This window comes from Psammomys obesus, unplaced genomic scaffold (assembly GCF_907164565.1).
Source record: "Psammomys obesus unplaced genomic scaffold, mPsaObe1.curated_primary_1811, whole genome shotgun sequence".
In the NCBI taxonomy this organism is placed as follows: Eukaryota; Metazoa; Chordata; class Mammalia; order Rodentia; family Muridae; genus Psammomys; species Psammomys obesus.
This window is the reverse complement of record NW_026596129.1, coordinates 513,590-524,299: the sequence shown is the minus strand read 5'-3', so window position 1 is coordinate 524,299 and position 10,710 is coordinate 513,590. Positions and strand designations below refer to the sequence as shown.

The window sequence follows — 10,710 nt, the reverse complement described above, 5'->3', positions numbered from 1 at the left end:
TTGTGTAAAGAAGTAACAACTAAACATGGCGGCGGTCGGGCGAGGGGGTGGAGTCAGGGAACGTCACCGCTCCCCCGCCATCGCAAGTCTCTGCCTGAGCCCTAGCCTCTTAAAAGACCCAAGGCTCCTAAAGAATTAAAGCTCTTCAAGAGCAGTCCGCTGTCTGATTGTGGGCGAGTCGGCGCTGCTGCGCAGTAGGATAAAGACAGCAGAGGTTCGGTCAGGTGCAGTAGCGCCCCGCCCTTCAGAGACCCCCCTCAGCGCTCTTCCACGCCTCCTCCCTGGGAGCCGCCATCTTGCCACTTCCCCACGCCCGTCCGTCTGCGGGCGTCAACAGCGACTTTCAGCACAAAACAAAGATGGCCGCGACTTCTGCGGACGCCAGGATGAAAATCTACTCCACCCCGACTTACTTGGCCCCGCCCCCCGGAACTGTTTCCCAGGTCGCTAAAGGGACACAAACCCAAGAAATGGCATTTAACTAACAGTGGAGATAAGGCACATAGTAGTTAAGAGTGGCAGGGAAGAGACACTGCAATTGCACCCGTGGCTGGGAAGCGGCTGTTTTCCTGGCCAGAGCATTCAGTAGACGGTCAGAACTTCGCCACAGTGGGGAGTTGAAGGCGGGGCAAGAGAGGAAGGTAAAGACACCACAGGGTGTCGCCGCCGCCACCGCCACCGCTGGCGCCTCCCGAATGACCCAGTCACGCTCTCAGAGCTGCAGCGAGCCGGGCCACTCCAACCCAGAGGCCCAGCGACACGGAGCAGGCTGCACCACTCACGTCACTTCGCGTCACCCGCCCCGCCTTCTTCCCAGGGCTTCTTGCCCCGCCTTTGCGCAGGCGTACAGCAGCTTTACGGGTCCGCCCTTTTTTGAGATTTGAATTTTCCCTAGCAAAGCGAGAGAAGTAAAATACCCGGATGTTGAGCTCTGCTCTTTTCGCGCCAATATTGTAAGTTCACACAAAAACCTTGAAAAAGGAGCTTTACCATCTCCATTTCTACGTTCCAAGTCTCCTAGGAGGCCGCTTAGGCACAGCAATGTCATCACTATCATAGGCAGTTTGTAGCAGCACAGGGGTCCTAAGCTGATGTCACAGACTAAACCAAAAGAAGATGATTTCCCTACATTACCCTTTATTTCATCCTTACTGTAATTAACTTCTAGTGGTAACTTGGCGTTTTCTGTAATTATAAATGTAGGAAGCAGAACAGCGAGTATCGGGCACACCTGTGACATTGTCATCAGAGGACATGCACAGATCATTATAGGGCCTGTAGCTGCATGGTACAGGGCTAGAAATTAAATTACAAGCTTCATTGGCAGTCTAAATAATTTTACCTTTGATGTTATTGTATCGAGCCTGCCAGTAGATCTTGTAAATTGTTAGCAAAGAGGCATGCATATTACCATACTACACTGTAAACAATATGTATGTAATAATAATCTTTTTTTCATGTATTAAATTTATTTAGTTATTCTCGGTTTTAGTTTATCCAATTGCAATTACTCATTTGGCAAAGGCCAGAGACGAGCCCCTGCTCATAAAGCTGTAACACCAAGAGCTGCAATTGCATCCGTGGCTGGGAAGCAGCTGATTTCCTGGCCAGAGCACTCAGCAGAAGGTCAGAACCTCGCCACGGTGGGAAGTTGGAGGCGGGGCAAGAGAGGAAGGTAAAGTCAGGAACTCCCAGGCCCGCCAGCAACACCTCGGGCCATTCTCCTTTATAGCCCCAAGTCTTCCCTATAAAATAAGGGAGCTGAGCTGCTGGTCTTCCAGGGGCTTGACTGAATTCAGCATGTTTTGCTCTCAAATTCAGAAACTACTGTTTCCTCTGGAGTCTGTGGGCTTGTATGTGGCCAAGGTTATCCAAATCTAGGAGGGACCCATGCTATGCCTTCATATCTGCAGAAAGATCACATTGGCTAGTCATGGGGCACAACAAAATGTTCTCATAAATGCTGCAAGCCAAAAAGCCACCTCTGTTCCACTGCCTAGAGGTGACAGTGGTTGCTACTTAAATACATACAGCCACAAGAGAAAGGCAAGTGTAAGGAACATATTTTATGAAGGATGCTCATAGCTGGGAAGTTGTTATACTTAGCTGGACATAGTGGTGAAAATTTGAAGCCAATGTCTGCTACATAGCCAGTTCCTGTAGAACAGGAGAGGAAGTGGAGGCAAGATACATTGTCACACTTTGCAGGATGTTCCCAAAATATCCAAGGCCTAAGAATCAATGCTAAGAACCTTCTTGGTCAGTTGCTATGGGGAAGCTCTGAAGAGCTGTTTGTTCTGGAACAAAGGCCATAGTGGTTCAAGGATACAAAGACTAGTTGTTCAAAGTATCCAGTGTGGTTTTCGTGGGAGACTTAGGCAGTTGGTTTAATTGTATGTGACTTTCATCTTGGACTCAGGTAGACTCTGATCCCATTGTAAGAAGGGTTGCTTCATCTATACCCTTCTTAGATGTCCTCCTTTATTCAGTTGACAGGATCTGACTCCTATCACCAGTTAACCATTCTGCTGGCTGGAAGATAGAAGAGTCAGGATAACATAGGTACCATGGAGCAACATATGGGTATAGGGAAGGATGCAGAGACACCAGGTGAGGACTCAGCTTGTGTCCCTGCTAAAGCTTCTTCAAGGATACATGTGGATGGCATTTTGACTCTAACCAAAAGGTCGGCTAGAAAGGATATGATGAGGTCCAAGGGTATTTAAGAAAGATTTAGGGCCTCAGGATACAAACCATGTTAACCCTGGCCTGGAGGTGAGAATCTAAGAGCAGATGTGGCCCCCAGACATGGAAGTAAATTCAGGATGAAAGCTTCAGTTTCCTGAAGTGGTAACGAGCTTGAAAGAGCAGTGGGACCCATATATTCTAGACTTGGTGGTCCTTCTTAGCAATAGATATTAAAAAAAAAAAAAGCAAGCCTCATTAAGCCCAGCAGCCATATCTCCAGGATCCAGGGGACTCCAGGACATCTGAAAAACCAAAGGGTAGATGGGTCTGGTGAAAAGATAAGGGAGGAGAGTAGAAGTCAACTGTGCCCTACCCTAAACTTCGGGAAGGAAGTTGAACATTCAGCATTGAAACTAAACAGTACTTGCTCATGCCTTGTAATTCCAGGACTTAGAAGGTTAGGGCAAGAGGATGGGGCTGGTAAGCAAGACAGGTGTAGTGGAAGTTTTGGTTCCTTTAAAAAAAAATCAGTTATGTTATGTAAACATGTTTTTGTTTTAATCTCAAGTGTGGGATTTTAGTCTGGGCTTTAGTTTGTCCAGAGCTGATAATTGCCTCCTGCAGGGCATGGTCTTTGCCAGTTGGTAAAGGCCTGCCTCACACAGCATGGCAAGGGGTGTGGTCTAAGGCTCTGAGGGATATAAATAAGAAATCAAAGAAAGAGAAAGTGTGGCAATTTGGAGAGACCTGAGATGGATGGTGTGGCAGTTTAGAGAGACATGGGAGAGATGTTCTATCTCCAGCCTTTTTATTTATTTATTTTTCAACTTTTTGAGTCAGGGTTTTATTCAGGCAGGTTTTTCTTAAACTTTCAATCCTCCTATCTCAGCTTCTCAATCATCTGGGATTACAGATATGAGCCATGAGGCTACACTTTTTTTTTTTCTCTGAGACAGGGTTTCTCTTTGTAGTCCTGGCTATCCTGGACTTGCTTCATAGATCAGACAGGCTGGCCTTGAACTTACAGAGATCTTCCTGCCTCTCTATGTCTCCCATCAAGTGTACAACACTTTTCGTGGGGGGTTGTTTTGTTTTGAGATAGGGTTTCTCTGTGCAGCCCAGGCTGTCCTAGAACTCACTATGTACACCATGCTGACCTCAAACTCACAGAGGTCCATCTGCTATGCTTTTGGTTTTGTTTGTTTGCCTTTGAAATTTATTTATTTTTAATTTATGTGTATAGCTGTTTCACCTGAATGTATGCCCATGCATGGCACACATAGAGTGTCTTCACAAGTCAGAAGACGGCATCAGATCCCCTGGAACTGGGGTTATAGCTGGTTGTGAGCTTCCATATAGGTGCCAAGAGTCAAACTCAGATCCTCTGGAACAGCAGTCACTGATCTTAACCACCAAGCCATCTCTCCAGGCCAAGTTGAGAGTTTGTTAAATAGATTAGAGATAGTATGAACTGCAGAGTTGAGGCCCAAGGGTGGAGGAGGTAGCACTGTGACTGTTGAGAAAAGAACAGTAATAAGCTGAGTATAGCATATGTGAATTCCAGCACTCAGGAAGCTGAGAGAGGAAGACTGCTGCAAGTTTGAAGCATGTAGCCTGGGCTATATTGTGAGATTGTCTCAAAAAATAAATACTAAAAAAAGTGTGTGTGTGTGTATATATATATATATATATATATATACACAAGTATATATATGTATGTATATATGTATACACTTATATATATATGTATGTGTGTATATATATATACACACACACATACATACATACATACATACATACGTGTGTGTGTGTGTGTGTGTGTGTGTGTGTGTGTGTATTAAATTTAAAAACCTGGGTGTGGTAGGTCATGCTTGTAATCTCAGAAGGACACAAGTTAAGACAAACAGATTATCAGCCTTTTGGGCCCAGCCTGGATTATAAATTGAGTTCTAGGACAGCCTGGACTACAAAAGGAAACCCTGTTTCAAGGAAAAAAAGAAAGAGAGAGAGAGAGAATACTATGAACTGGAGACATGGGTGCAGACTTCAAGAAAGAGCTGACAATTTCCACCTTTTTTTAAACGTTTTTTCGAGACAGGGTTTTTCTGTGTAGCTTTGGCTATACTGGAACTCATTCTGTAGACCAAGCTGGCCTCGAACTTACAGATATCCAACTGTTTCTGACTCCTAAGTGCTGGGATTAAAGGTGTGCTCCACTACCACCTAGCCAATTTCCATATTTTATAGGTGAGCAAATTGGTTCTGGTCTTGTGGCTGAGAAAAAAAGCCAGGGCTGGAAGGCACATAGCTTGGCATTAGAGTACAGAGAACTTAAGGCCTATTCTTGTGTCCCCTCCTCCCTCATTTCTGCCACCTCTTGGCTGTGATTGCTTGTGTGTCCTTTCAGAGCATTGAGCTGAGCTTATTCTCCCTTCAATGTTAATACATTTCTCTCTGGGTGTGGTGGGAAATGCCTCTAATCCCAACACTTGGCAGGTAGAGGCAGGAGTATGTTTTTATTAAATCAACTTGAGCTACAATGTGAACCCCCCCCTCCAAAAAAAAAGCAAGGACCTGTGGACTTGGATACACTATATGTGTATGAAAGTGTCAAAGAATAATAAAAGATTAAAAACAAAAAACAAGGACCTAGCAGGGTGTGGTGGTACACCTCTTTAATCTCAGAATTTGAAACAAAGGCAGATGGACTTCTGTAACATTGAGGCCAGTCTGGTCTACATATTTAGTCTCAGGCCAATCTGGGATACACAGTGAGACCCTGTCTCAAAAAATAAAAAACTAATGACCTCTGAGATGATTTATGATTTAGCAAGTAAAAGTGCTTGCCAACCAAGCCTTGATGACCTGAATTAAATGTATCTCAACACCCACTCAATGGAAGGAGAGAACTGACTTCTGCAAGTTGTTCCTTTGGCCTCTACATGTCTGTGTACACATGAGAATACACACATACACACACATATTGAATAAAATTTTTAAGTTAAGTAAGTATGCCTTTAACCAGGCAGTGGTGGTACATGCCTTCAACCCTAGCACTCAGGAGGCAGACGTAGGGGGATCTCTGAGTTCAAGCACTCCCTGGGTGCTGGGATCACAGGTGTGCACCACCACACCTGGCAACATAACCACATTTTAAAAGAAACCAAAACTTCCACTGTAGAGGACTTCAAAGCCCAAGAAAGAGACCAAGCCTAAAGCTAAGTAGGTGGCTGTGGAGATATTACTGTTCTGCTTGTGTGTGCACAAAGCCTCTTTAATCGCTGCTACTACATGAGCATCCAATGCCACCTCAAACTCTTGTATCTTGTTCTCAAGGTTGTAACTTGATAGATACATTCAACACAGAAGCACTAGGCCCCTGGCCATGCAAAAGTGAGCAAAGTAAGCCACTGTTTGAGCATGGCAGTGGGCTGTGTCTGGATGCAGACCCACAGCCACTGAACAGGGTTACAGACCAAGGCTGTGCTTGGCAAAGATATGCTTCAGGTAATGAACTCTCTGCAGCTCTATAGGGCATCCTGGGGCACTGGCATTTCTTCATAGCCAGTACACTCCCAGGAGCATGCTGACCATGTTAATAATCACATTGAAGGGCATGGGCAGGTTGGCCACTGGTGCTTCAGAATAGTGTTCATAGGCCACTTCTATAAACAGGCTGTTGAAAATACCCATGTGTTGAGGGGCATAGGAGAAGAAGAGGCAGGGAAGTATTGGGAGGGGATGGGGCTACAGCTGGGATACAAAGTAAATAAACTGTAATTAATAAAAATAAAAAAATATATAAATTGCAAAAAGAAAATACCAATGTGAGCCAGGCATGTTGGCGCATGCCTTTGATCCCAGTGCTCAGGGAGGTAGAGGGAGTTGGATCTCTGTGAGTTCGAGACCAGCCTAGTCTACATAGTGAGTTCCAAGACAGTCAAGGCTACACAGAGAAACCCTGTCTTGAAAACAACAACAATAACAAAACCCCAAAAAACAAAATGTAAGTTATGTTATTTATATAAGTAGGTTTTTGTTTTAATCCCAAGTGTGGGAAATTGGACTGCCTTAGTTTGTCCACAGCTGATAATTGCCTCAGAGAGTGCCATGGACTTTGCCAGATTGAGATAATTTAATTCTGAGAACTCTGAGAGTATAAATAGGAAAGCCCAGTGAGAGAACCCATGACAGCTTGGAGGAGACAGACAGAGAAAGCGCTTCAAAGGAAGAAGATCTTTTGCTACATTTATCGGTTTGCTGTTGCTGGACTACTGGATATCCTGATAACTGAAACTGTTATTGTTCCCCCAAAAAACCTGATGACCCTACCCAGCCGGTAGAAGTAAAAAGGTCTATGTCCCCTTTCTCCTCTAATCCTCTTTCTCTCCTACCTATGTTTCGGGGATTGGAATGTACGTAGAGGCTTTAGGAACCCCAAAAAAGTAGAGTTTAAAAACCATTGCCCACAGTCCTCAAGCTGCATGATTATCAGCTTTCACTATGGCATCTGTTCCAGTATCAGGCCACTTTTGGTCTAAGGTCTGTGATGTTCTCCTGTTCCATTGTGTATTTTTGTTTCTGATAAATTTAAACAAACGCCGAAGGTCCTGTCCTAAAGAGAAAATGTGCTAAAGTGTGAGTAGACCCTGCATAGCTGTAGTGGAATCCTGGTAGAATCATTATATCCAGGGTAAACACCAGAATGGATAGTTGTTTTCTAGATGTACTTTGGTCTTAAATGAATTATTGTAGAAAACAGTGATTGTTTTCTGTTATCTATAGAGTTGTTTTTCTGAAGGAGCTTTACAGCTTTTGTTTGATTTTGGTCACAAGTATTTATTCCAGAAAGGACAAAATGATCTCCTTTACATGGAAGAAGTGGTCCAGTGTAGTTAACTGGCCACCAGGTTGCTGGCTGGTCACCTTGGAGACTAGTGCTATATCTGGCACTCAGTTTTGGTCTCTGCTGTTGGCAGATTTGACACCCAGCAGCAGCTATAGCCTTGTCAGCCTTGGTGAGTAGAAGTCCAGGTTATTGCATAACCCCCCATCTCTGCCACCATGGCCACTTTGTTCACAGGACTAGTAGGCAATGGCAGAGATGGCCAGGCAAAGAGACTGACTGTCTACAGAATACATCATCCTGTCTACTGGTTATTGAACTCCTCCTTGGCTTAAGTTGCCTTTTGATGAGCATTTATATGGGACACAAGTATCTTCACAGCCTTTGCCCATTTGGAGAGATCTGCCCACATACTCCACATACTTCTTTTCCACATGTCTTTTTCACCAATTTTTCTATCATGTGCTTTCCAAGTGTCTGACCATCCAGTCAACCTATTGGCTGTAGTCCATGAATCAGCGAACAGTTGTACGTCTGGCTAGTTCTCCTTGCAAACAAACTGTAATAACACATGTACTGTCCAAAGTTCTACTCACTGTGAAGATTTCCCTTCGTCAGTATCTTCAGGGTTGTCCCCAAAAGGGGCTGTAGTGCTGCAGCTGTTGACTTCTGGGTAGTGCCTGCATAATGTGCAGAACCATCAGCAAAACTTCTGTGATTCACCTATAGGGGTCTGTCAAAGGCTCTAAAAAGCATCCCTACCTGCTACTGACACCTCAACTACCATTTTGTGTGGGTATTCCTGGCAAAGGGCTGTCAGGGCTCACAGGCTGGGGCAACTTCCACTGATATGACTACAGAAGTAGTCTGGCAGAAAGTATGTGACCTGACTTGGAGAGCCTGCCCAGAGAAGAATAAAATATGGCAGGTTTGAAGATGGTGTGGAAGAACCTGATTGGTTGCCCAAAACTATAAATCCTGCTCTCTCTCTTCTGGAATAAATGTGTCTACAGGCACTCACCCTCAGTTTTCATTCACCCGACTCCCGGGGTCTGTGTAGTGACTCCACGCCTCTCACCCCCTCAGCCTGAACCCCCTGTCCTCACTGGTGGGCTGGACCCTTGGGAGGAGGACCGATACCATTAGGTCTGCTGGATCTGTTGAAGAGTCATCTATTACAGGCCTCACACAAAGCTAGCAGTTTTCTGAGTCACTTGTTATATGTCTGGAGTAACACACCCAAGTGAGGAATGTACTGTCTCCAGAATTCAAATAGGCCACTAAACTTTGTGCTTCTTTCTTGGTGGTGAGAGGAGCCATGTACTGGACTCCTAAGGATTTCACTGAGATAGATGCTCCTTGAATTTTGGTTGGATTTATTTCTCATCCTCTGATACACGTCTTGCCAATAAGTTCAAAGTGGTTGCTACCTCCTGGTCACTTGCTCCAATCAAGATAGTAGCATCAATATAGTGTACCAGTGTAATATTTTGTGGAAGAGACAGACAATCAAGGTCTCTTCTAACTAAGTTATGAGACAGGGCAGAAGAGTTAGCATATCCTTGAGGGAAAAATGTAAAGGTATATTACTGGCCTTGCCAACTGAAAGCAAATTGCTTCTGGTGATCATTTATCAATTCTCTCTTTTTTCCCATCTCACCATCTTTTACCTAAAACACATCTAGTCTATACTGGAGATTTTCTTTAAAGTTACCCATTTTTATGTGTTGTTTTGTTTTGTTTTGTTTTGTTTTGCCATGGAGGTCAGAGGACAACTTGTAGGAGTCAGTTCTCTCTTGGTATGTGATCATGTGCGTCCTAAGGAGCAAACTCAAGTTGGGCTTGTCGATCTCACCAGCCCTGTAACGGGAACTTTGTGGCAGGGTCTCATTATGTAGTGCAGCTGGGCTTCAGATTGAAGTCCTCCTGCTTTAGTTTTCATGAGCCACAACTCATGAGCTATAAAGGGGGGCTTTTGAAGAAAGCTCATGTTACCTACTTATTTACTTCAGGATCTCTCCAATTGTAGACCCCAGGGGTCTTGTCTCTGTATCCTCAAATACTGTTTAAGCATTTCTTATTCACTGATAGGCAACAATGCAGGTTTATCCTGCACAGATCAAATGGATAAGTGAAAAGTTCAATAGAGAGGCCAGAGGAGAGAAGACATCTTGTCTCTGCTAAATGGCCAGTGAGGCCAGGGTGCCTAGAGGCACCTGCTTAGTGTCCTAAGACCTCATCACCAGAGCCTCCTGAGCTGGCATATGACCATTAATGTGATCTCTGAGATGCTTTAGGACCTGGTGTTCTGTCCTGGCTGGGCACATCTCAAGGGAGAGTCGTAACTAAACCAAAATACCAGCAAAGGGCTCAGATGCAGTGCCTTAACTCACCTCTGTCCATCTTTCAGGACCTGGGTCCAGTGATGATATTGTTGGCGTTTGCAAGTGGCACCTGCTTGAGAAATAATACTGTTTCATCGGGAGTGCTAGCTTAAAGGCTGCAAATACCTTATATCTGTTGGCATACTTGTTAAAAACTTTTATTTACATTTCTTATATCCCTTTCTCCCTACTCCACCTCAATTCCTTCCAATACCCCAACACCAGGTAGGAGATAGAAAGAGTTAGTGAGAGAGTGCGTACAGTTCTCTTAGCTGCTTCCTGCTGGTCAGGGTCATCAGGATCCTTGGAGCCAGTCCAATACTTGTTTTAGGAGATCTCCAAGTTCTTTTTTTTTTTAATAACTTAATTTTTTATGTGCATTAGTGTGAAGGTGTCAGAGCCCTTGGAATTGGCGTTACAGACAGTTGTAAGCTGCCATGTGGGTGCTGGAAATTGAAACTGGGTCTCTTGAAAGAACAGACGGTGCTCTTAACCACTGAGCCATCTCTCCAGCCCCAGATCTCCAACTTCTTGTCTCACAACTAACAACCAGGCGCAGCAAGGGGGAAGAAGCAGCAGCCTTTTTCTTTCTCAGAGCTCCCCAACACTCTCTGGGTTCTGGCATTTATTCTCTCTCCAGAGTCTTCAGATTTAAACTGGCAGCTGGCAAAGAGCTCCTCTCAGAGCCTGCACCAGGCAAATAGTTTGCCACTGTGAACAATCTGAATCAGCTCCATATCCTACTCCTGGGATTAAAACAAAACAACAACAATAAAATGTTTACACCCACAA

General features: G+C 44.5%; 1 protein-coding gene across 1 annotated transcript; it reads right to left on the bottom strand.

Annotated features, from left to right (window-relative positions):
- Positions 1 to 5,841: 5,841 nt before the first annotated feature.
- On the bottom strand, positions 5,842 to 6,381 carry Tmem187 (transmembrane protein 187). Its single transcript, XM_055591820.1, has 2 exons — positions 6,254 to 6,381; positions 5,842 to 6,031 (listed from the first exon to the last, which is right to left on the bottom strand). The coding sequence occupies exons 1-2, from the start codon at positions 6,379 to 6,381 to the stop codon at positions 5,842 to 5,844; spliced, it is 318 nt and encodes a 105-aa protein (XP_055447795.1).
- Between the last annotated feature and the right edge of the window lie 4,329 nt (positions 6,382 to 10,710).